Here is a 26,134-nt window from a genome sequence, read left to right on the forward strand (position 1 = left end):
CTAAGCACTGTGGGTGTGGTATGCTGTCACTGTGGGTGTGGTCTGCTGTCACTGTGGGTGTGGTCTGCTGGCTCTGTGGGTGTGGTCTGCTGTCACTGTGGGTGTGGTCTGCTGTCACTGTGGGTGTGGTCTGCTGTCACTGTGGGTGTGGTCTGCTGTCACTGTGGGTGTGGTCTGCTGTCACTGTGGGTGTGGTCTGCTGTCACTGTGGGTGTGGTCTGCTGGCTCTGTTTCTTTCCTTCCATTCTTAGATCATTCTTTTATTCTCATGTTTTCATTTCACTTTATTGCACTGTTTGCACATGTTGGTGTTTTGTTTCATTGATTGGATTTTCATGTAAAGCACTTTGTAACTCCAGTGTCACTGAGCGCTTCATAAATAATTAAAATAAAGTTAATTGTTTATCATCATTAGACATGTTATATATAATATCGCGTGCGTGCGTGCGTGCGTGCGTGCGTGCGTGCGTGCGTGCGTGCGTGCGTGCGTGCGTGTCCTTCTGGAAGTCTTTGATTCAATTCTTTAAGACCGGGGACCCCCGGAAATGCTTTGGCAATGTCTCGGGACCCCCGCCCCGCCCCCTCCCGACCCCCAATATAAATTAACTGCTACAATAACCTTAATAATAGAGACAATACACCATAAATAAATACTGAAACCAGATATAATCATTAGGGAAGGTGTATGTATGTACTAGGTGTACTATATGTAAACTCTTCATTTCCATTTTCCGGCCATTCAGTTGCAAAAAAAAGTTATTTTATTTATTTTATTTTTTTGGGAAAATGGGGACCCCCCAAAATAATTTAGCGACCCCCCGAGGGGTCGCGACCCACAGGTTGAGAACCCCTGCTTTAAGAGATCGAGATCCCCGTGAGGCGAGACATGGTATGTTATGTCTAGCAGTACATTATAAATATCATGTTTATGGTAGATTATGTCTAGCAGTAAATATAAATATCATGTTTATGGTAGATTATGTCTAGCAGTAAATATAAATATCATGTTTATGGTACAGTGGTGAGCAGTTGAGACTGGCAGTGATACCACTTGAGTACCTCCGTGGTGCCTCTGTGGCACCACACCCCCTTTAGTGGCACCACGATTCACACTTAATTTAAAGGTGTCATTATGTCTAGCAGTCATTAGAAAAACAACGAGCAGTCATAGAGTTTGGAGAAGCGCTGGTATTTATTTATTCCTTGTGTTCTGTAAATATAAGGAATGAACAACACAGTCGATGTTCCTGAACAAATTGGTGGGAAAATATGAGGTCCCAAAAACCCAGTAATTATTACGTTAATATTGTTCTCTGTTAGGGGTGTATAACGATAATAGTAACTGCATCGAAACATCGATTTTGATTTCAAGAATCGAAGTATAGAAAACAGACTATGTATCGTATCAATGTTGTATCAATACTACATTTTTGTGCAGGTATTTATCCATTTGTAGAAGAAAAAAAGAAAAAGAGGGGTTTAATTACTTAATTAAAAAAAAATGTCAATGTATTTTAAATAGTCGATATCGGCCAAAATGTCTCATGGGCACATCCCTAGTTTCAAATGGTGGCTCCGTGAAGAGGAGGTGAAGGAGTCAGGAGGAGGAGGAGGTGAAGTAGTCAGGAGGAGGAGGAGGAAGAGGAGGTGAAGGAGGAGGAGGAGGTGAAGGAGTCAGGAGGAGGAGGAGGTGAAGGAGTCAGGAGGAGGAGGAGGAAGAGGAGGTGAAGGAGTCAGGAGGAGGAGGAGGTGAAGGAGTCAGGAGGAGGAAGAGGAGGTGAAGGAGGAGGAGGAGGTGAAGGAGTCAGGAGGAGGAGGAGGTGAAGGAGTCAGGAGGAGGAGGAGGTGAAGGAGTCAGGAGGAGGAGGAGGAAGAGGAGGTGAAGGAGTCAGGGAGTCTCTTGGCGTACTCCACCAGCTCGTAGGAGTCTCTCATGTCTGACAGGCCGAACCAGAACACGGTCCATTCTCCGTTCACGAAGCTACCGTCACAATGTTTAAAATACCTGGGAGGAGAGGGGGGAGGAGGGAAGAGGGGTTAGAAACTACCGTCGAAATGTTTAATTCTTTCTTTCCCATGTCCGTATAGGGGGGCGCCATATACGGACCCCAACCTATACTCCGTCTATATAATGGTTGAGTTCCAGCGCAGCGTTTAACATTGGTCCGGTTCCTATATGGCAACGCCCCACCGCTCCAGCTATGGGATTGAAAATATAATCACGGTGTAAAGCAGTTGAAAGGAGGATATTCAAACCTCCATAAGTCGGACTCCAGGAGAGCTGTCCTTAGTGGATTTTCTGTCATCCAAATTTCGGATTTAATTTGTGCCTTTGTACCGCAACGCTCCCACCATGTAAGAGCTTCTGACGAGAGGTAAACGGTGTGTGCGTGTTCCAATGATACTCGAGTGTGTGTAGCGAGTGTGTGTGGGGAGGGGGGGGCGGGCGGGGGGCGTATGGTGGCAGCTGGAACTGGGATTTATGCTAACAGTTAGCCGCCATAAATTAGTTAAAATACCTTTTCATTCTTTTTTCATACTGACCAGTATAGAGAGTATGCACAATTCCATAACAACATGCATGATTTTCCCATCAGGACACGCCCCCCTCATCTAGACTGAGTGGCAAAACATTGAGCAGCATGGAGTGTTGGAGTTTGGAAGCGCTCGTTGGAAATCACTGTTTCTAAATGTCACATAATGCAGGAGGCAGCAAAATGTTGTGTTATGGTGGATGTTTATGAAACACAAACTGCAGATAGAAAGAGGATAATTCAAGCTTTTCGTACAGCTGCAATGTTGGTGAGTTTAACATTGTTTAATGCAATCAGACAGGACTTTTCTGTTTGGATGAATGGGCTGTCAAGGCCAAAACGTAGTTTGTGCCACTCAGTGGGCGTTCCCGCATAACTTCCAGGTACGATGATGTCAAGCGCATACCCTCTATAGAGCGTCGCAGTCCTGCCCGCTTTCAGAAGGACGAGTGGCCCAGGAAATAATTCCCCGTTAATTTGGGCCGATCAAATAATTAGAAAGAAGAAGAAGAAAAAAAGGGCATGGTACACCACTTTTTGTTTTGTTTTTCTTCTTATTAATTATTTGATCTGCCCAAAACTCTGCGTGCGTGCGTGCGTGCGTGCGTGCGTGCGTGCGTGCGTGCGTGCGTGCGTGCGTGCGGGCGGGCGTGCGGGCGTGCGGGCGTGCGTGCGTGCGTGCGTGCGTGCGTGCGTGTGTACCAGGGGTTGATCTTGTTGCTGGCCTTAGACCTCCAGAACATTCTCCCCAGGTCGTGGCGGATGTTCTCCCAGAGGATGTGACTCGTTCCCTGGCCTTGTTTGCTGCTGCTCACCACAAACTTCTCCAGGTACAGAGTCCCACTGGAGACCGGCTCCCTGGTGATGATGGCTGCTGCACTGTACCTGAGGCGGAAAGTTATTGATTATACTTCATAGTAGAGATGTCCCGATACTGTATCGGTATTGGGAAAAGTATCGGATCGGCCCCTTATTTGTCATATTGGTGAATATGCCAGTCTAACCAGCGATCCGACACAGGGGGAAGGAAGGGGCTGACATTTGAGTGAGGAGTCTGCTATAAACACAACACGAGATATATAGCTAGATAGTATAAACACAAGATATATAGCTAGATAGTATAAACACAAGATATATAGCTAGATAGCTATAAACACAACACCAGATATATAGCTAGATAGCTATAAACACAACACCAGATATATAGCTAGATAGCTATAAACACAACACCAGATATATAGCTATAGATAGCTATAAACACAACACAATATATATAGCTAGATAGCTATAAACACAACACCAGATAAATAGCTAGATAGCTATAAACACAACACCAGATATATAGCTAGATAGCTATAAACACAACACCAGATATATAGCTAGATAGCTATAAACACAACACCAGATATATAGCTAGATAGCTATAAACACAACACCAGATATATAGCTAGATAGCTACAAACACAACACCAGATATATAGCTAGATAGCTATAAACACAACATGAGATCGCGACACTGGTATCGGTTAACACAGAAGGTATTGGGATCGGAAGCAAAAAAATCGTATCGCGTATGTGTGTGTGCGAGCCCACCCACCCACCCCTCAGACAGGTAGACAGAGTGCAGTGTGTGTGTGTGTGCGTGCCCACCCACCCCTCAGACAGGTAGACAGAGTGCAGTGTGTGTGTGTGTGCGTGCCCACCCACCCCTCAGACAGGTAGACAGAGTGCAGTGTGTGTGTGTGTGCGTGCCCACCCACCCCTCAGACAGGTAGACAGAGTGCAGTCTCCCTTCCAGCGTTGTGATGTAATCGGACCGCAGGGTCTTCTCAAATGTCTCGTTGATCAGTGACAGAAGACGAGACACGTCGATGCCTTCCAGGGAGCTGTAGCAGTGGACCGGGTCGGTCGTCTTAAAGAGGGTCCCAGAACCTGAAACATAGGGTCCGTGGTCATAAAGAGGGTCCCAGAACCTGAAACATAAGGTCTGTGGTCTTAAAGAGGGTCCCAGAACCTGAAACATAAGGTCTGTGGTCTTAAAGAGGGTCCCAGAACCTGAAACATAAGGTCTGTGGTCTTAAAGATGGTCCCAGAACCTGAAACATAAGGTCTGTGGTCTTAAAGAGGGTCCCAGAACCTGAAACATAAGGTCTGTGGTCTTAAAGAGGGTCCCAGAACCTGAAACATAAGGTCTGTGGTCTTAAAGAGGGTCCCAGAACCTGAAACATAAGGTCTGTGGTCTTAAACAGGGTCCCAGAACCTGAAACATAGGGTCTGTGGTCTTAAAGAGGGTCCCAGAACCTGAAACATAAGGTCTGTGGTCTTAAAGAGGGTCCCAGAACCTGAAACATAAGGTCTGTGGTCTTAAACAGGGTCCCAGAACCTGAAACATAAGGTATGTGGTCTTAAAGAGGGTCCCAGAACCTGAAACATAAGGTCTGTGGTCTTAAAGAGGGTCCCAGAACCTGAAACATACGGTCTGTGGTCTTAAAGAGGGTCCCAGAACCTGAAACATAAGGTCTGTGGTCTTAAAGAGGGCCCCAGAACCTGAAACATAGGGTCCGTGGTCATAAAGAGGGCCCCAGAACCTGAAACATAGGGTCCGTGGTCATAAAGAGGGTCCCAGAACCTGAAACATAAGGTCTGTGGTCTTAAACAGGGTCCCAGAACCTGAAACATAAGGTCTGTGGTCTTAAAGAGGGTCCCAGAACCTGAAACATAAGGTATGTGGTCTTAAAGAGGGTCCCAGAACCTGAAACATAGGGTCTGTGGTCTTAAAGAGGGTCCCAGAACCTGAAACATAAGGTCTGTGGTCTTAAAGAGGGTCCCAGAACCTGAAACATAGGGTCCGTGGTCATAAAGAGGGCCCCAGAACCTGAAACATGAGGTCTGTGGTCTTAAAGAGGGTCCCAGAACCTGAAACATAAGGTCTGTGGTCTTAAAGAGGGTCCCAGAACCTGAAAAATAAGGTCTGTGGTCTTAAAGAGGGTCCCAGAACCTGAAACATAAGGTCTGTGGTCTTAAAGAGGGTCCCAGAACCTGAAACATAGGGTCTGTGGTCTTAAAGAGGGTCCCAGAACCTGAAACATAGGGTCTGTGGTCTTAAAGAGGGTCCCAGAACCTGAAACATAAGGTCTGTGGTCTTAAAGAGGGTCCCAGAACCTGAAACATAAGGTCTGTGGTCTTAAACAGGGTCCCAGAACCTGAAACATAAGGTCTGTGGTCTTAAACAGGGTCCCAGAACCTGAAACATAAGGTCTGTGGTCTTAAAGAGGGTCCCAGAACCTGAAACATAAGGTCTGTGGTCATAAAGAGGGTCCCAGAACCTGAAACATAGGGTCCGTGGTCATAAAGAGGGTCCCAGAACCTGAAACATAAGGTCTGTGGTCTTAAAGAGGGTCCCAGAACCTGAAACATAAGGTCTGTGGTCATAAAGAGGGTCCCAGAACCTGAAACATAGGGTCTGTGGTCTTAAAGAGGGTCCCAGAACCTGAAACATAAGGTCTGTGGTCATAAAGAGGGTCCCAGAACCTGAAACATAGGGTCCGTGGTCATAAAGAGGGTCCCAGAACCTGAAACATAAGGTCTGTGGTCTTAAAGAGGGTCCCAGAACCTGAAACATAAGGTCTGTGGTCATAAAGAGGGTCCCAGAACCTGAAACATAAGGTCTGTGGTCTTAAACAGGGTCCCAGAACCTGAAACATAGGGTCCGTGGTCATAAAGAGGGCCCCAGAACCTGAAACATAGGGTCCGTGGTCATAAAGAGGGTCCCAGAACCTGAAACATAAGGTCTGTGGTCTTAAACAGGGTCCCAGAACCTGAAACATAAGGTCTGTGGTCTTAAAGAGGGTCCCAGAACCTGAAACATAAGGTATGTGGTCTTAAAGAGGGTCCCAGAACCTGAAACATAGGGTCTGTGGTCTTAAAGAGGGTCCCAGAACCTGAAACATAAGGTCTGTGGTCTTAAAGAGGGTCCCAGAACCTGAAACATAAGGTCTGTGGTCTTAAAGAGGGTCCCAGAACCTGAAACATAGGGTCCGTGGTCATAAAGAGGGCCCCAGAACCTGAAACATGAGGTCTGTGGTCTTAAAGAGGGTCCCAGAACCTGAAACATAAGGTCTGTGGTCTTAAAGAGGGTCCCAGAACCTGAAAAATAAGGTCTGTGGTCTTAAAGAGGGTCCCAGAACCTGAAACATAAGGTCTGTGGTCTTAAAGAGGGTCCCAGAACCTGAAACATAGGGTCTGTGGTCTTAAAGAGGGTCCCAGAACCTGAAACATAGGGTCTGTGGTCTTAAAGAGGGTCCCAGAACCTGAAACATAAGGTCTGTGGTCTTAAAGAGGGTCCCAGAACCTGAAACATAAGGTATGTGGTCTTAAAGAGGGTCCCAGAACCTGAAACATAAGATCTCTGGTCTTAAAGAGGGTCCCAGAACCTGAAACATAAGGTCTGTGGTCTTAAAGAGGGCCCCAGAACCTGAAACATAAGGTCTGTGGTCTTAAAGAGGGTCCCAGAACCTGAAACATAGGGTCTGTGGTCTTAAAGAGGGTCCCAGAACCTGAAACATGAGGTCTGTGGTCTTAAAGAGGGTCCCAGAACCTGAAACATAAGGTCTGTGGTCTTAAAGAGGGCCCCAGAACCTGAAACATAGGGTCCGTGGTCATAAAGAGGGCCCCAGAACCTGAAACATAGGGTCCGTGGTCATAAAGAGGGTCCCAGAACCTGAAACATAAGGTCTGTGGTCTTAAACAGGGTCCCAGAACCTGAAACATAAGGTCTGTGGTCTTAAAGAGGGTCCCAGAACCTGAAACATAAGGTATGTGGTCTTAAAGAGGGTCCCAGAACCTGAAACATAGGGTCTGTGGTCTTAAAGAGGGTCCCAGAACCTGAAACATAAGGTCTGTGGTCTTAAAGAGGGTCCCAGAACCTGAAACATAAGGTATGTGGTCTTAAAGAGGGTCCCAGAACCTGAAACATAAGGTCTGTGGTCTTAAAGAGGGTCCCAGAACCTGAAACATAAGGTCTGTGGTCTTAAAGAGGGTCCCAGAACCTGAAACATAAGGTCTGTGGTCTTAAAGAGGGTCCCAGAACCTGAAACATAGGGTCTGTGGTCTTAAAGAGGGTCCCAGAACCTGAAACATAAGGTCTGTGGTCTTAAAGAGGGTCCCAGAACCTGAAACATAAGGTCTGTGGTCTTAAAGAGGGTCCCAGAACCTGAAACATAGGGTCTGTATTGTAAAATTAATGTTAATTTAAATCTGAGAGTGTACAAATGAATACACTCTCAGAGTTACAGACCCATAATGGTCCATTAGGTTCCAAACTACCCCTGGGGGTCCCCGGACCCCACTTTGGGAACCACTATCTTATACAGAGTCCCAGAACCTGAAACATAACAGATTGTAGCAGTGGACCGGGTCTGGGGTCTTAAAGAGGGTTCCAGAACCAAATTAAACTGCAACTCACCTCACATTTGACAGGTCGTTTCGAGGAAGCAATCTGATTGGTTGAAACAGCCATGTAGCCGTGCTTCAAACGAGCATGATGGAACGCCGTATCATAACTGTGCTCTCCCAGAGCGTCGCCGGCTGGGTGGCTAGGCTAGCGCTTTTCTTGGGACATTTTATAATCTTAATATTACACTGGAGGCTCATGCGTTACTGTCAGTAATGTCACTGCTGCGCTGCCTACGGAACTCTCCAATTGGTTGGTTCCTGCTGCGCTGCCTACGGAACTCTCCAATTGGTTGGTTCCTGCACCAACACAGGCGTGCGTTAATGACAGTAAAGATTTTGACTTTTTTATAGGGTCAAGTTTGGAATGGCAGCCCTCTTTGAGAGCGGTTTTGGAGGAGTCTAGGGATTCACATTCCTTTATGTTTACGACTGTTTACAGCGTTTTCCACATATTTGTGGCATTATGGAGCGAAACAAACTTAACCCCTTGTTTGAGACAAATCTGGGTTGCACGTGATCTCTCTGGTGTTGTGATTGTGGGCAGCATTGACATTTAGGAAGTAGTTGGACAGGTACATGCATAGATATATATATATAAAGGCTAGATGGCTCAAGGCGGAGTCTCTGACGTAGTTCACCCGGCGGCCATCTTGCTTCGGGGCTTCAGTACAGTATGTTCAATGGCAGCTCAAACAAAATAACTCGCTCAAATCTTGACGGATTTACAAACGGGTTGGTTTATTACGCTTATCTGCTTAATTTAGATTTTTATATGAACGTCGTATAAAAGCATATGAGTATGCAGACGTCTCTGACGTTTATAACAAACCAAACCGTTTGGAAATCGTTTGAAAATTGAGCAAGTTGTGGTTATTTAAAAGTACATGCCCCATAGACACAATGTTATGCTGCCCCGAGGTAAGATGGCAGCCACGTAGCAACGTCGCTCTCCATTGGCCAGAGCGCAGGTGAGCCATCTAGCTTTCTTATCTATGGGTACATGGGTGTCTTTGTGGTGTAGCGTGTGTGTGTGTGTGTGTGTGTGCGTGCGTGCGTGCGTGCGTGCGTGCGTGCGTGCGTGCGTGCGTGCGTGCGTGCGTGTGTGCGTGTACCTTTGTGACTGAACAGTTCGGTCAGCAGTGTGTTCGCAGACGTGATGACAGCGGACGATTCGATTGGCAGCTGGTTGAGGAGGGCGGAGACGGACACGAGTCTCCGCCTCTGAGAGGGGCGGAGCCAATCCACGCTGGACAGACCGGGAAGGTCAGCTGGTAGAGACACCAGATCTAACACCTGGACACACAGGCACACACGCGCACGCACGCACACACGCACACACGCGGTTGTACTTTATTGTTCCATCTTGAGTACATAAGAGTAAAACATGAACATCAATCACCAATCACAGCAAACAAAGGGATAGAATGGTCTATCCATTTCATTATGATTTTCATCTCTGGACTGGGTCCCCAAAACATGTTTACAATATTTTACAACAGTAGCTACTTATATTTTGTTATTTAAAGCTGTGATTATTTATTTAAGAAGCACTGTTCTGAACCAATGTTCATCGGAAAATCATTTTTTAATTGATGGCCTTCATGCCCTGGCACTTGGCCTTGTGCCCTTAAAAAGTTGACCACACTAAAGGCCAAGTGGCCTTGCCCCTAAAAGGATGAAATTCCAGGCCTGACGCACACACCACACACACACCACACACACACACGCACACACACACACACACGCGCACACGCACACACACACGCACACACGCACACGCGCACGCGCACGCGCACACGCACACGCACACGCACACACGCACACGCACACGCACACACAGACACGGCGTGTACCTTGCGCGTGTCGTGCAGCCCCCCGGTGTCGTTGAGGTACATGACCTTCAGAGGTCGGAGGGCGCGGGCCACGGCCGCCACCACCTCCACCGAGTCCAGCGCGGCGGAGCGGCCGTCCAAGCCCCGCCCCACGGGGCAGACCAATGGGATCGCTCCGCAGTCCAGGCTCCACTGCAGCAGGCCCGTATCCACGGCGACGGAGGAGGAGGAGGAGGATGGCGGGGCCGACCTGTGGCCGAGGGGAGGGGCAGTGGTGGAAAAAAGTACTCAATTGTTTTACTTAAGTAAAAGTACCAATACTGCAATTTAGAACTACTTCGTTACGGAATTGAAAATGTACTTGAGTAAAAGTACAAAAGTATCGGCATCAAAATGTACTTAAAGTACTAAGAGTAAAAGTAGTCATGTTGCAGAATGTCCTATTTCACAAGTTCAAACTGTGTACAAAATCTTTTGAAAATAGCCGATCTACAAGCTCACAATGCGTTGCAACGCGACGCGTTGTGAGCTTGTAGATCGGCTATTTTCAAATGGCCGAAATGTATAGGGTTGAAGTGGTTAATGTATGTTTTCTAATCAAAATTAAAATCACCAAAGTAACTAGTAACTAAAGTTTTCAAATAATTGTAGTGGAGTAAAAGTACACATTTTGGCTCTGAGACGTAGTGGAGTAGAAGTAAAAGTACTGGAAATTGGAAATACTCAATTCAAATACAATTTCCTCAAAATTGTACTTAAGTACAGTACTTAAGTAAAAGTACTTTGTTACTTTCCACCACTGGGGAGGGGCTAAAAGGTTTAGTGGTTCACAACCAGTGGTCCGGGGACCCCCAGTGAGGCTCTCCAACGTTGAAGCACTGGGCCCTAGTGGTAAGAGGGGGGACTGCAGCCGGACCCGTGGAGTTATGGTGAGGAAACCCCGTGCAGCTGGGCTTTAACGTTGAGTGCGTTTTGGGCACAAATCGGAAAAAGGCAGAAGTAGACGGTTCTTCCGGGTGCTTCAAAACGCCACTGAGCAACTTCCACTGACATGAATAGCGGGGTGGGCGGGGCTATCGCGCCGGTTCAGTCTCTATCCTTCTTTATACTCTATGGGTGGTCCGGGGACCACCAGGAGGTCCTTGAGGAGGTTCCAGGTGGTCCGGGGACCACCAGGAGGTCCTTGAGGAAGTTCCAGGTGGTCCCGGGACCACCAGGGGGTCCTTGAGGAGGTTCCAGGTGGTCCGGGGACCACCAGGAGGTTCCAGGTGGTCCCGGGACCACCAGGGGGTCCTTGAGGAGGTTCCAGGTGGTCCCGGGACCACCAGGAGGTCCTTGAGGAGGTTCCAGGCTGTCCGGGGACCACCAGGAGGTCCTTGAGGAGGTTCCAGGTGGTCCGGGGACCACCAGGGGGTCCTTGAGGAGGTTCCAGGTGGTCCGGGGACCACCAGGAGTTCCTTGAGGAGGTCCCAGGTGGTCCCGGGACCACCAGGGGGTCCTTGAGGAGGTTCCAGGTGGTCCGGGGACCACCAGGAGGTCCTTGAGGAGGTTCCAGGTGGTGCGGGGACCACCAGGAGGTCCTTGAGGAGGTTCCAGGTGGTCCCGGGACCACCAGGGGGTCCTTGAGGAGGTTCCAGGTGGTGCGGAGACCACCAGGAGGTCCTTGAGGAGGTTCCAGGTGGTCCCGGGACCACCAGGGGGTCCTTGAGGAGGTTCCAGGTGGTCCGGGGACCACCAGGAGGTCCTTGAGGAGGTTCCAGGTGGTCCCGGGACCACCAGGGGGTCCTTGAGGAGGTTCCAGGTGGTCCGGGGACCACCAGGAGGTCCTTGAGGAGGTTCCAGGTGGTCCCGGGACCACCAGGGGGTCCTTAAGGAGGTTCCAGGTGGTCCGGGGACCACCAGGAGGTCCTTGAGGAGGTTCCAGGTGGTCCCGGGACCACCAGGGGGTCCTTAAGGAGGTTCCAGGTGGTCCGGGGACCACCAGGGGGTCCTTGAGGAGGTTCCAGGTGGTCCCGGGACCACTCCTTGAGGAGGATAACTAGCTCTCAATGATGACCTAATAAAGATGTGGATTAATCGGCTTTCGATGGTGACGTATATGTCGATCAGTGTCGGGTGGATTAAAGGAAAGGTGGAAAGGAAATGCCTCTATGTATATGTATATGTAATTTGTACATATACAAATACATATAGAGATGCTTTAGAGATAAACAGGGCTTTGAAAATCATGCTTTTAATGGAGATAAATGGAGCCTGGACGTAAAGGGGGATGTAAAGGGGGGTCCGAATATGTTCGTAGATGGCGGAAGAATAATGAATGTTTGTCTTTCCGTATTAATTTATCTCATTACTTGAAAATAACTGTCAATGTCTCTGGATCTCTGTATCTTTGGGATCTCTGTATCTATGGGATCTCTGTATCTATGGGATCTCTGTATCTTTGGGATCTCTCAGAAAAGGTTACTGACCTCACTTTTTCTTTTCTCTTTGGGCTTGACCCCGTCTTATAGCTGCGGCTGACGGGTGCCACCCACCAGGCCACGGTAGCAATGGGTCGTGAGGTGTACGCATTCGGAGGATCGGGTGACGCGAGGATCGAGTGGACGCCCGTGAGCGTGAGCGTCTTCAACGCGGTGTCGTTGCGCTGGAGGAAGCTGTCCCCTGGAGGACGTCACCGCAAGGTCCCCCCCGCGCGCTACGGACTCACAGCCGCGCTCATAGAAGGAGACTCCGCCGTCTACATCTGGGGAGGGCTGTCTTACATCGGCAACAAGCTCGCACAGGTGGTCCAAACCCAGGGTGTCTGGGACCGTTCCAGCGGAGACGCACTAATGACATGTACAAGTTGGACACAAGCACAATGGTCTGGTCTGTGATTAACACCAGAGGAACTCCACCTCCTGCTTCATTAGAAGGTTAGTCTGCCGCCATCATCGGGACGAAGATGTTTGTGTTTGGGGGCAGGGAGGAGAACTGGGAGAACCTGTGGTTGGCCCAAAGGGTCTCCTACATCACCAGCCCCAACGACTCCAGCCGAAGGAGACGTCTACCTTTCTGTGTCTATGGAGATACAGACGCCCCAGAGCCGAAGGATGCGTCTACCTTTCTGTGTCTAGAGATACAGACGGCCCAGAGCTGAAGGAGGCGTCTACCTTTCTGTGTCTAAGGAGATACAGACGCCCCAGAGCCGAAGGAGGCGTCTACCTTTCTGTGTCTAGAGATACAGACGGCCCAGAGCCGAAGGAGGCGTCTACCTTTCTGTGTCTAAGGAGATACAGACGCCCCAGAGCCGAAGGAGGCGTCTACCTTTCTGTGTCTGTGGAGATACAGACGGCCCAGAGCCGAAGGAGGCGTCTACCTTTCTGTGTCTACGGAGATGCAGACAAAATGACTCAAAATAGCCAAACAGCATTGGCCAACCCATTCTGAGCCCATGACGTCTTTAACGACTTTAATTAATTACCTGTCTTTAGTTACCTGTCATAGGGGAGGAGTTACCTGTCTTGGGGGAGGAGTTTCAGGAAGTTGTGTGCGGAGAAGAACGGGATGACATTGGCTGACAGTCTCTGCAGAGCTTCACTCAACATCTGGCATTCTCCAATCAGAGAGCTGCTCTTCCTAAGCTCCTCCTCTTCCTCCTGAGTGACACATCCATCGAATAAAATCAACCAATATTTATATATCGCACATTTAACACAACCCAAATTGACCAAAGTGCTTCACAGGAAGAAATATATAAAATTAAAGAACTAGATTATGCACTATGCATTATGTCGAGGTGCCAACCTGCGCTTTGTGCAAGTTGGCCATGAATGGCCTACTTGTGCACGAGCAGAGCGCGCAACCTGCTGCTGTCTCCTCCTGTCAACTTTGTCATCAGTAATTCAACAAAAAAATAGTATAACAAATAGTATAACAGGCACAAATAAATTGCATTAAACATTAAACATTAAACATTGCTGCAGGGCGGGTCTTGGCGGAACCCTATCGGCATTTGGATATAGGCATTACCTCCACACTCTGTCCCTCTGGAGGATGGGTTTTAAACGTTAGCGTCCTATTGGAGGATGGCGTTACCTCCACACTCTGTCCCTCTGGAGGATGGGTTTTAAACCTTAGCGTCCTATTGGAGGATGGCGTTACCTCCACACTCTGTCCCTCTGGAGGATGGGTTTTAAACGTTAACGTCCTATTGGAGGATGGCGTTACCTCCACACTCTGTCCCTCTGGAGGATGGGTTTTAAACGTTAACGTCCTATTGGAGGATGGCGTTACCTCCACACTCTGTCCCTCTGGAGGATGGGTTTTAAACGTTAACGTCCTATTGGAGGATGGCATTACCTCGACACTCTGTCCCTCTGGAGGATGGGTTTTAAACGTTAACGTCCTATTGGAGGATGGCGTTACCTCCACACTCTGTCCCTCTGGAGGATGGGTTTTAAACGTTAACGTCCTATTGGAGGATGGCGTTACCTCCACACTCTGTCCCTCTGGAGGATGGGTTTTAAACGTTAACGTCATATTGGAGGATGGCATTACCTCGACACTCTGTCCCTCTGGAGGATGGGTTTTAAACGTTAACGTCCTATTGGAGGATGGCCTTACCTCCACACTCTGTCCCTCTGGAGGATGGGTTTTAAACGTTAACGTCATATTGGAGGATGGCCTTACCTCCACACTCTGTCCCTCTGGAGGATGGGTTTTAAACGTTAACGTCCTATTGGAGGATGGCCTTACCTCCACACTCTGTCCCTCTGGAGGATGGGTTTTAAACGTTAACGTCCTATTGGAGGATGGCGTTACCTCCACACTCTGTCCCTCTGGAGGATGGGTTTTAAACGTTAACGTCCTATTGGAGGATGGCCTTACCTCCACACTCTGTCCCTCTGGAGGATGGGTTTTAAACGTTAACGTCCTATTGGAGGATGGCCTTACCTCCACACTCTGTCCCTCTGGAGGATGGGTTTTAAACGTTAACGTCCTATTGGAGGATGGCATTACCTCCACACTCTGTCCCATCACTACCACAGGCTTCATGTCCATCCTCTGAAGGAAGGACAGTCCAAACGCCAGACTGTGGACCATCTCTTCATGTTGGAACACTGTCCTGTCCACCTAGGAGACAAGGAGACAAGGAGACAGGTTGTGAACCATCTCTTCATGTTGGAACACTGTCCTGTCCACCTAGGAGACAAGGAGACAAGGAGACAGGCTGTGGACCATCTCTTCATGTTGGAACACTGTCCTGTCCACCTAGGAGACAAGGAGACAAGGAGACAGGCTGTGGACCATCTCTTCATGTTGGAACACTGTCCTATCCACCTAGGAGACAAGGAGACAAGGAGACAGGCTGTGGACCATCTCTTCATGTTGGAACACTGTCCTGTCCACCTAGGAGACAAGGAGACAAGGAGACAGGCTGTGAACCATCTCTTCATGTTGGAACACTGTCCTGTCCACCTAGGAGACAAGGAGACAAGGAGACAGGCTGTGGACCATCTCTTCATGTTGGAACACTGTCCTGTCCACCTAGGAGACAAGGAGACAAGGAGACAGGCTGTGAACCATCTCTTCATGTTGGAACACTGTCCTGTCCACCTAGGAGACAAGGAGACAAGGAGACAGGCTGTGGACCATCTCTTCATGTTGGAACACTGTCCTGTCCACCTAGGAGACAAGGAGACAAGGAGACAGGCTGTGAACCATCTCTTCATGTTGGAACACTGTCCTGTCCACCTAGGAGACAAGGAGACAAGGAGACAGGCTGTGAACCATCTCTTCATGTTGGAACACTGTCCTGTCCACCTAGGAGACAAGGAGACAAGGAGACAGGCTGTGAACCATCTCTTCATGTTGGAACACTGTCCTGTCCACCTAGGAGACAAGGAGACAAGGAGACAGGCTGTGAACCATCTCTTCATGTTGGAACACTGTCCTGTCCACCTAGGAGACAAGGAGACAAGGAGACAGGCTGTGAACCATCTCTTCATGTTGGAACACTGTCCTGTCCACCTAGGAGACAAGGAGACAAGGAGACAGGCTGTGAACCATCTCTTCATGTTGGAACACTGTCCTGTCCACCTAGGAGACAAGGAGACAAGGAGACAGGTTGTGAACCATCTCTTCATGTTGGAACACTGTCCTGTCCACCTAGGAGACAAGGAGACAAGGAGACAGGCTGTGGACCATCTCTTCATGTTGGAACACTGTCCTGTCCACCTAGGAGACAAGGAGACAAGGAGACAGGCTGTGGACCATCTCTTCATGTTGGAACACTGTCCTATCCACCTAGGAGACAAGGAGACAAGGAGACAGGCTGTGGACCATCTCTTCATGTTGGAACACTGTCCTGTCCACCTAGGAGACAAGGAGACAAGGAGACAGGCTGTGAACCATCTCTTCATGTTGGAACACTGTCCTGTCCACCTAGGAGACAAGGAGACAAGGAGACAGGCTGTGGACCATCTCTTCATGTTGGAACACTGTCCTGTCCACCTAGGAGACAAGGAGACAAGGAGACAGGCTGTGAACCATCTCTTCATGTTGGAACACTGTCCTGTCCACCTAGGAGACAAGGAGACAAGGAGACAGGCTGTGGACCATCTCTTCATGTTGGAACACTGTCCTGTCCACCTAGGAGACAAGGAGACAAGGAGACAGGCTGTGAACCATCTCTTCATGTTGGAACACTGTCCTGTCCACCTAGGAGACAAGGAGACAGGCTGTGAACCATCTCTTCATGTTGGAACACTGTCCTGTCCACCTAGGAGACAAGGAGACAAGGAGACAGGCTGTGAACCATCTCTTCATGTTGGAACACTGTCCTGTCCACCTAGGAGACAAGGAGACAAGGAGACAGGCTGTGAACCATCTCTTCATGTTGGAACACTGTCCTGTCCACCTAGGAGACAAGGAGACAAGGAGACAGGCTGTGAACCATCTCTTCATGTTGGAACACTGTCCTGTCCACCTAGGAGACAAGGAGACAAGGAGACAGGCTGTGAACCATCTCTTCATGTTGGAACACTGTCCTGTCCACCTAGGAGACAAGGAGACAAGGAGACAGGCTGTGAACCATCTCTTCATGTTGGAACACTGCCCTGTCCACCTAGGAGACAAGGAGACAAGGAGACAGGCTGTGAACCATCTCTTCATGTTGGAACACTGTCCTGTCCACCTAGGAGACAAGGAGACAAGGAGACAGGCTGTGAACCATCTCTTCATGTTGGAACACTGTCCTGTCCACCTAGGAGACAAGGGAAGGAGACAGGCTGTGAACCATCTCTTCATGTTGGAACACTGTCCTGTCCACCTAGGAGACAAGGAGACAAGGAGACAGGCTGTGGACCATCTCTTCATGTTGGAACACTGTCCTGTCCACTAGGAGACAAGGAGACAAGGAGACAGGCTGTGGACCATCTCTTCATGTTTGAACACTGTCCTGTCCACCTAGGAGACAAGGAGACAAGGAGACAGGCTGTGGACCATCTCTTCATGTTGGAACACTGCCCTGTCCACCTAGGAGACAAGGAGACAAGGAGACAGGCTGTGAACCATCTCTTCATGTTGGAACACTGTCCTGTCCACCTAGGAGACAAGGAGACAGGCTGTGAACCATCTCTTCATGTTGGAACACTGTCCTGTCCACCTAGGAGACAAGGAGACAAGGAGACAGGCTGTGAACCATCTCTTCATGTTGGAACACTGTCCTGTCCAACTAGGAGACAAGGAGACAAGGAGACAGGCTGTGGACCATCTCTTCATGTTGGAACACTGTCCTGTCCACCTAGGAGACAAGGGAAGGAGACATGCTGTGAACCATCTCTTCATGTTGGAACACTGTCCTGTCCACCTAGGAGACAAGGAGACAAGGAGACAGGCTGTGGACCATCTCTTCATGTTGGAACACTGTCCTGTCCACTAGGAGACAAGGAGACAAGGAGACAGGCTGTGGACCATCTCTTCATGTTTGAACACTGTCCTGTCCACCTAGGAGACAAGGAGACAAGGAGACAGGCTGTGGACCATCTCTTCATGTTGGAACACTGCCCTGTCCACCTAGGAGACAAGGAGACAAGGAGACAGGCTGTGAACCATCTCTTCATGTTGGAACACTGTCCTGTCCACCTAGGAGACAAGGAGACAGGCTGTGAACCATCTCTTCATGTTGGAACACTGTCCTGTCCACCTAGGAGACAAGGAGACAAGGAGACAGGCTGTGAACCATCTCTTCATGTTGGAACACTGTCCTGTCCACCTAGGAGACAAGGAGACAAGGAGACAGGCTGTGGACCATCTCTTCATGTTGGAACACTGCCCTGTCCACCTAGGAGACAAGGAGACAAGGAGACAGGCTGTGAACCATCTCTTCATGTTGGAACACTGTCCTGTCCACCTAGGAGACAAGGAGACAGGCTGTGAACCATCTCTTCATGTTGGAACACTGTCCTGTCCACCTAGGAGACAAGGAGACAAGGAGACAGGCTGTGAACCATCTCTTCATGTTGGAACACTGTCCTGTCCACCTAGGAGACAAGGAGACAAGGAGACAGGCTGTGAACCATCTCTTCATGTTGGAACACTGTCCTGTCCACCTAGGAGACAAGGAGACAAGGAGACAGGCTGTGAACCATCTCTTCATGTTGGAACACTGTCCTGTCCACCTAGGAGACAAGGAGACAAGGAGACAGGCTGTGAACCATCTCTTCATGTTGGAACACTGCCCTGTCCACCTAGGAGACAAGGAGACAAGGAGACAGGCTGTGAACCATCTCTTCATGTTGGAACACTGTCCTGTCCACCTAGGAGACAAGGAGACAAGGAGACAGGCTGTGAACCATCTCTTCATGTTGGAACACTGTCCTGTCCACCTAGGAGACAAGGGAAGGAGACAGGCTGTGAACCATCTCTTCATGTTGGAACACTGTCCTGTCCACCTAGGAGACAAGGAGACAAGGAGACAGGCTGTGGACCATCTCTTCATGTTGGAACACTGTCCTGTCCACTAGGAGACAAGGAGACAAGGAGACAGGCTGTGGACCATCTCTTCATGTTTGAACACTGTCCTGTCCACCTAGGAGACAAGGAGACAAGGAGACAGGCTGTGGACCATCTCTTCATGTTGGAACACTGCCCTGTCCACCTAGGAGACAAGGAGACAAGGAGACAGGCTGTGAACCATCTCTTCATGTTGGAACACTGTCCTGTCCACCTAGGAGACAAGGAGACAGGCTGTGAACCATCTCTTCATGTTGGAACACTGTCCTGTCCACCTAGGAGACAAGGAGACAAGGAGACAGGCTGTGAACCATCTCTTCATGTTGGAACACTGTCCTGTCCAACTAGGAGACAAGGAGACAAGGAGACAGGCTGTGGACCATCTCTTCATGTTGGAACACTGTCCTGTCCACCTAGGAGACAAGGGAAGGAGACAGGCTGTGAACCATCTCTTCATGTTGGAACACTGTCCTGTCCACCTAGGAGACAAGGAGACAAGGAGACAGGCTGTGGACCATCTCTTCATGTTGGAACACTGTCCTGTCCACTAGGAGACAAGGAGACAAGGAGACAGGCTGTGGACCATCTCTTCATGTTTGAACACTGTCCTGTCCACCTAGGAGACAAGGAGACAAGGAGACAGGCTGTGGACCATCTCTTCATGTTGGAACACTGCCCTGTCCACCTAGGAGACAAGGAGACAAGGAGACAGGCTGTGAACCATCTCTTCATGTTGGAACACTGTCCTGTCCACCTAGGAGACAAGGAGACAGGCTGTGAACCATCTCTTCATGTTGGAACACTGTCCTGTCCACCTAGGAGACAAGGAGACAAGGAGACAGGCTGTGAACCATCTCTTCATGTTGGAACACTGTCCTGTCCAACTAGGAGACAAGGAGACAAGGAGACAGGCTGTGGACCATCTCTTCATGTTGGAACACTGTCCTGTCCACCTAGGAGACAAGGAGACAAGGAGACAGGCTGTGAACCATCTCTTCATGTTGGAACACTGTCCTGTCCACCTAGGAGACAAGGAGACAAGGAGACAGGCTGTGGACCATCTCTTCATGTTGGAACACTGTCCTGTCCACCTAGGAGACAAGGAGACAAGGAGACAGGCTGTGAACCATCTCTTCATGTTGGAACACTGTCCTGTCCACCTAGGAGACAAGGAGACAAGGAGACAGGCTGTGAACCATCTCTTCATGTTGGAACACTGTCCTGTCCACCTAGGAGACAAGGAGACAAGGAGACAGGCTGTGGACCATCTCTTCATGTTGGAACACTGTCCTGTCCACCTAGGAGACAAGGGAAGGAGACATGCTGTGAACCATCTCTTCATGTTGGAACACTGTCCTGTCCACCTAGGAGACAAGGAGACAGGCTGTGGACCGTCTCTTCATGTTGGAACACTGTCCTGTCCACCTAGGAGACAAGGAGACAAGGAGACAGGCTGTGGACCATCTCTTCATGTTGGAACACTGTCCTGTCCACCTAGGAGACAAGGAGACAGGCTGTGAACCATCTCTTCATGTTGGAACACTGTCCTGTCCACCTAGGAGACAAGGAGACAAGGAGACAGGCTGTGGACCATCTCTTCATGTTGGAACACTGTCCTGTCCACCTAGGAGACAAGGAGACAAGGAGACAGGCTGTGGACCATCTCTTCATGTTGGAACACTGTCCTGTCCACCTAGGAGACAAGGAGACCGGCTGTGGACCATCTCTTCATGTTGGAACACTGTCCTGTCCACCAAGGAGACAAGGAGACAAGGAGACAGGCTGTGAACCATCTCTTCATGTTGGAACACTGTCCTGTCCACCTAGGAGACAAGGAGACAGGCTGTGAACCATCTCTTCATGTTGGAACACTGCCCTGTCCACCTAGGAGACAAGGAGACAAGGAGACAGGCTGTGGACCATCTCTTCATGTTGGAACACTGTCCTGTCCACCTAGGAGACAAGGAGACAGGCTGTGAACCATCTCTTCATGTTGGAACACTGCCCTGTCCACCTAGGAGACAAGGAGACAAGGAGACAGGCTGTGGACCATCTCTTCATGTTGGAACACTGTCCTGTCCACCTAGGAGACAAGGAGACAAGGAGACAGGCTGTGGACCATCTCTTCATGTTGGAACACTGTCCTGTCCACCTAGGAGACAAGGAGACAAGGAGACAGGCTGTGGACCATCTGTTCATGTTGGAACACTGTCCTGTCCACCTAGGAGACAAGGAGACAGGCTGTGAACCATCTCTTCATGTTGGAACACTGTCCTGTCCACCTAGGAGACAAGGAGACAAGGAGACAGGCTGTGAACCATCTCTTCATGTTGGAACACTGTCCTGTCCACCTAGGAGACAAGGAGACAAGGAGACAGGCTGTGGACCATCTCTTCATGTTGGAACACTGTCCTGTCCACCTAGGAGACAAGGAGACAAGGAGACAGGCTGTGGACCATCTGTTCATGTTGGAACACTGTCCTGTCCACCTAGGAGACAAGGAGACAAGGAGACAGGCTGTGAACCATCTCTTCATGTTGGAACACTGTCCTGTCCACCTAGGAGACAAGGAGACAGGCTGTGGACCATCTCTTCATGTTGGAACACTGTCCTGTCCACCTAGGAGACAAGGAGACAAGGAGACAGGCTGTGAACCATCTCTTCATGTTGGAACACTGTCCTGTCCACCTAGGAGACAAGGAGACAGGCTGTGGACCATCTCTTCATGTTGGAACACTGTCCTGTCCACCTAGGAGACAAGGAGACAAGGAGACAGGCTGTGGACCATCTCTTCATGTTGGAACACTGTCCTGTCCACCTAGGAGACAAGGAGACAAGGAGACAGGCTGTGGACCATCTCTTCATGTTGGAACACTGTCCTGTCCACCTAGGAGACAAGGAGACAAGGAGACAGGCTGTGGACCATATCTTCATGTTGGAACACTGTCCTGTCCACCTAGGAGACAAGGAGACAAGGAGACAGGCTGTGAACCATCTCTTCATGTTGGAACACTGTCCTGTCCACCTAGGAGACAAGGAGACAAGGAGACAGGCTGTGAACCATCTCTTCATGTTGGAACACTGTCCTGTCCACCTAGGAGACAAGGAGACAAGGAGACAGGCTGTGAACCATCTCTTCATGTTGGAACACTGTCCTGTCCACCTAGGAGACAAGGAGACAAGGAGACAGGCTGTGGACCATCTCTTCATGTTGGAACACTGCCCTGTCCACCTAGGAGACAAGGGGACAAGGAGACAGGCTGTGAACCATCTCTTCATGTTGGAACACTGTCCTGTCCACCTAGGAGACAAGGAGACAAGGAGACAGGCTGTGAACCATCTCTTCATGTTGGAACACTGTCCTGTCCACCTAGGAGACAAGGAGACAAGGATACAGGCTGTGAAACATGTCTTCATGTTTGAACACTGTCCTGTCCACCTAGGAGACAAGGGAAGGTGACAAGGAGACATATTCTCATGTTTGAACACCGCCTATAGGAGATGGTATTACCGTATATGAAGTTATATTAGACTGAATATGATTTGGATATTGTACTTAGAGCGCCGCAGTCCCGCCACCCTTTCATGACGACGCCAGGCCCAGTCCCGCCACCCTTTCATGACGACGCCAGGCCCAGTCCCGCCCCCTTTCATGACGACGCCAGGCCCAGTCCCGCCCCCTTTCATGACGACGCCAGGCCCAGTCCCGCCCCCTTTCATGACGACGCCAGGCCCAGTCCCGCCACCCTTTCATGACGACGCCAGGCCCAGTCCCGCCCCTTTCATGACGACGCCAGGCCCAGTCCCGCCCCCTTTCATGACGACGCCAGGCCCAGTCCCGCCACCCTTTCATGACGACGCCAGGCCCAGTCCCGCCACCCTTTCATGACGACGCCAGGCCCAGTCCCGCCACCCTTTCATGACGACGCCAGGCCCAGTCCCGCCCCCTTTCATGACGACGCCAGGCCCAGTCCCGCCCCCTTTCATGACGACGCCAGGCCCAGTCCCGCCACCCTTTCATGACGACGCCAGGCCCAGTCCCGCCCCTTTCATGACGACGCCAGGCCCAGTCCCGCCCCCTTTCATGACGACGCCAGGCCCAGTCCCGCCACCCTTTCATGACGACGCCAGGCCCAGTCCCGCCCCCTTTCATGACGACGCCAGGCCCAGTCCCGCCCCCTTTCATGACGACGCCAGGCCCAGTCCCGCCACCCTTTCATGACGACGCCAGGCCCAGTCCCGCCCCCTTTCATGACGACGCCAGGCCCAGTCCCGCCCCCTTTCATGACGACGCCAGGCCCAGGAAATGAATCCCAATGCATTTTCCCTCATAGACATTTCAAACAGTATTTATTTAAAGACCTTTTAAGCGTCGTACGAAGCCAACTCGAGTCGTGACAAATCATGACAACAAACACAATATTTTGGACCAAACAAATAATTACAAAGAAGAAAAAACAACAACAAAAAGTGTTGTAACCTGCCGTTTTTTTTCTACTTTCTAATTCTTTGTTTGGCCCAAAACATTGTGTTTATTGTCATGATTAGCGCTAGGTATACTCTTGGTTGCTTGTTTTTGCAGAAAATGCACTAAAGACTTCTGGTGATTAGTAGTTTTTGTTCCCTACCTATGTTGAATACACTTATTGTAAGTCGCTTTGGATAAAAGCGTCTGCTAAATGACTGTAATGTAATGTAATGTAATGATTTGTCACGACAAGAGTTGTCTTTGTCCGCGGCGTAAACGTCTTTAAATAAATACTTTCTGAAAAGTCTATGAGGAAAATGAACGGGGATTTATTTTCCGGGTCATACCATGCCATAAACGTGTTGTATACAAATGTAAATATCGGATCGACCCCCCGATTTACGATCACGTGATCGGCAGTGTTGTTTTTGGCAACAAAATTCTATTTTAGTTTTATTCATATAGTCGGTGGAATTAAACCTAATTTTAGTCGACTAAATGTCATGCGATTTTAGTCTAAATCTAGTCTTTAGGACTAAATCTACAGTTGATTTGGTCGACTAAAATGCATTTTGGCAGGCCTTGATGCCGTCGTAATGACTGTTTTTACACTTGCTGAATATAGCTGATCTACAAGCTCACAACGCGTCGCAGCGCGTCAGCATGCAACCATGTGTAAAATGACTTATACTGGATCTCTTGTCCACTAGTCCCTTCCTAACATTTTAGTCTAGTTTTTATTTGTCGACGAAATCGTCAGTATATTTAGTCTTATAGTTTTATTCATGATAGCTTAGTTTTCATTTAGTTTCCATGTAGTTTTCCTCAGAAAATGCCGCAGCTCGCTTGGTCTTCAACCAGCCAAAATTATCACCCCCCTTCTCCGCTCCCTCCATTGGCTCCCGGTCGCTGCCCACACAGAATACAAAACTCTGATGCTGGCATTCAAAGCAACCAAAGGTATGGCTCCGCTATATCTTGCAAGCATGATTGAACCCTACAAACCCTCCCGCTCACTCAGATCAGCCAAAGCAGGGAAGCTGGAAGTACCCTCACTAAAAACGCCGGGACAACGCTCCACACGTCCCAAACTCTTCTCCCTTCTGGCCCCAAAACTGTGGAATGCACTTCCCGTTGCAATCAGAACTGCAGCATCACTCCCAATCTTCCGCCATAGTCTGAAAACCCACCTTTTCAGACTCCATCATGGCCCATAGCACTTACTTAGACTTAGATAGCATTTTAAACAGACTTATAGCATGTCATGTAGACAGCACAATAAATTGCATTGTATGTAGTCATAGCACTTCATAGTACATTATGTATAGCATAGTATAGTATATATGTATAGTTTATATGTATAGTGTCATATAGATATGTTCTAGTTACGTTCTTAGCTTACGCATGTTTCATGATAAATGCATTGTATATATGTGATGTATTCCCATGCTTTTTTGTTCTTGCCTAATGTAAATCGCTCTGGATTAAGAGCGTCTGCTAAATGGATTAAGAGCGTCTGCTAAATGCCTAAATTGTAAATTGTAAATTGTAAGTGAAAAAAGGTAGTCGACGAACATTTTTCGTCATAGTTTTAGTCGACGAAATCAACGCTGGTGATCGGATCGGATCGGCGTTACCTCTATCACAGCAAAGGCGGGCGCCTGGGCGGAGCTGGCCCTCTGGAACTGGGTCAGCCAATAGCGCGCCTCGCGCGGGTCCCCGCCCACACGGCTCAGGAACGTCTTGACGTCGCGGTAGATGAGCGGCCGGCCCGCGTAGTCGTCCTCTGCTGCCCCCTCCTGGCCAGAGGAGGAGGAAGAGGAGGCGGCCCGCAGCAGAGCGCCAGGTCTCCAGCTCAGCGCGCGCCGCGGCGGCAGCACGGCGTCTAGCGCCCTCCTCTGGGGGCAGCAGTGAGGGCGTCGGGGCGCAACGCTGCCCCCGGTGGTCGGGGGAGGAGGACGAGGGGAGTGGCCGTGGAGGTAGCGCCCCGCCAGTGCCATGGCTCTGCAGGAAGTAGTTTAATTTAGTAAAAGTAGCGATAGCACCATTTTTTAACCCATTTCGACCCGAGGACGATTCTACAAATCCCTTCTAAATCTTGACGGTTTTCTGAAAAACGCATGTTTCTATGTCAGTCGTGCTCATGTCAAGGACCCTCAATAATATCTGTATTTGGCCGCCGACCCCCATCTGAAAACGTTGTTCCAGGGACCCTCCCCCAGAAGCAAAGATTTGAGTTAAAAACATTCGCTCCCCCAGAAGCAAAGATTTGAGTTAAAAACATTCGCTCTGAAAAAATTATATATGCGTAGATTTGCGCCACATTTTCACGACTTTTTTTTCACAGACACATGAAAAACTGTAAAAATACAAAATTAAATCTCACAAATCCCCCAAAGGTCTTAAAAAAAACATGTAACAAAACCGTATACTTTACAAAAAGAGAAACACCAAAAAGTAACTATAGCAAATCCCCACTTTAAAACCAAATCAAAACGGAACTGAAATTGAAAAACAAAGTGGGGAAAAAAATACTTTTGAAGTATAGAAAACTATGATAACCTTGCCTGCTGTGGACCTTGATGGCCATGGTGGTACCGCTGGTCCGCTGGTCTGTCCCAGTAGAACCTCTGGTCTATATCCAGTAGAACCGCTGGTCTGTCCCAGTAGTGTGAACCAGTTGAACCCACTTAGAGTCCTGTTGGTCCCAGTAGAACCAGTTGAACCCAGTCAGAGTCCTGTTGGTCCCAGTAGAACCAGTAGAACCGCTGGTCTGTCCCAGTACACTGAACCAGTTGAACCCAGTCAGAGTCCTGCCATGCCGTCCAGACTCCAGAATGCAGTGTGTG

The 26,134-nt window shown here is 49.3% G+C and overlaps 1 protein-coding gene across 1 annotated transcript; it reads right to left on the reverse strand.

The window, feature by feature from the left end:
* Positions 1 to 1,854: 1,854 nt before the first annotated feature.
* nags (N-acetylglutamate synthase) lies at positions 1,855 to 25,285 on the reverse strand (the record flags this gene model as incomplete). Its single annotated transcript, XM_079531590.1, has 11 exons — positions 1,855 to 2,005; positions 3,237 to 3,419; positions 4,295 to 4,466; positions 9,101 to 9,281; positions 9,833 to 10,070; positions 12,289 to 12,481; positions 12,528 to 12,648; positions 13,179 to 13,188; positions 13,319 to 13,458; positions 14,756 to 14,935; positions 24,923 to 25,285. 11 exons carry the CDS (start codon positions 25,283 to 25,285, stop codon positions 1,855 to 1,857), a joined length of 1,932 nt encoding a protein of 643 aa, XP_079387716.1.
* Between the last annotated feature and the right edge of the window lie 849 nt (positions 25,286 to 26,134).

Source organism: Electrona antarctica (genome assembly GCF_951216825.1).
Source record: "Electrona antarctica genome assembly, contig: scaffold_157, whole genome shotgun sequence".
NCBI lineage: Eukaryota > Metazoa > Chordata > Actinopteri > Myctophiformes > Myctophidae > Electrona > Electrona antarctica.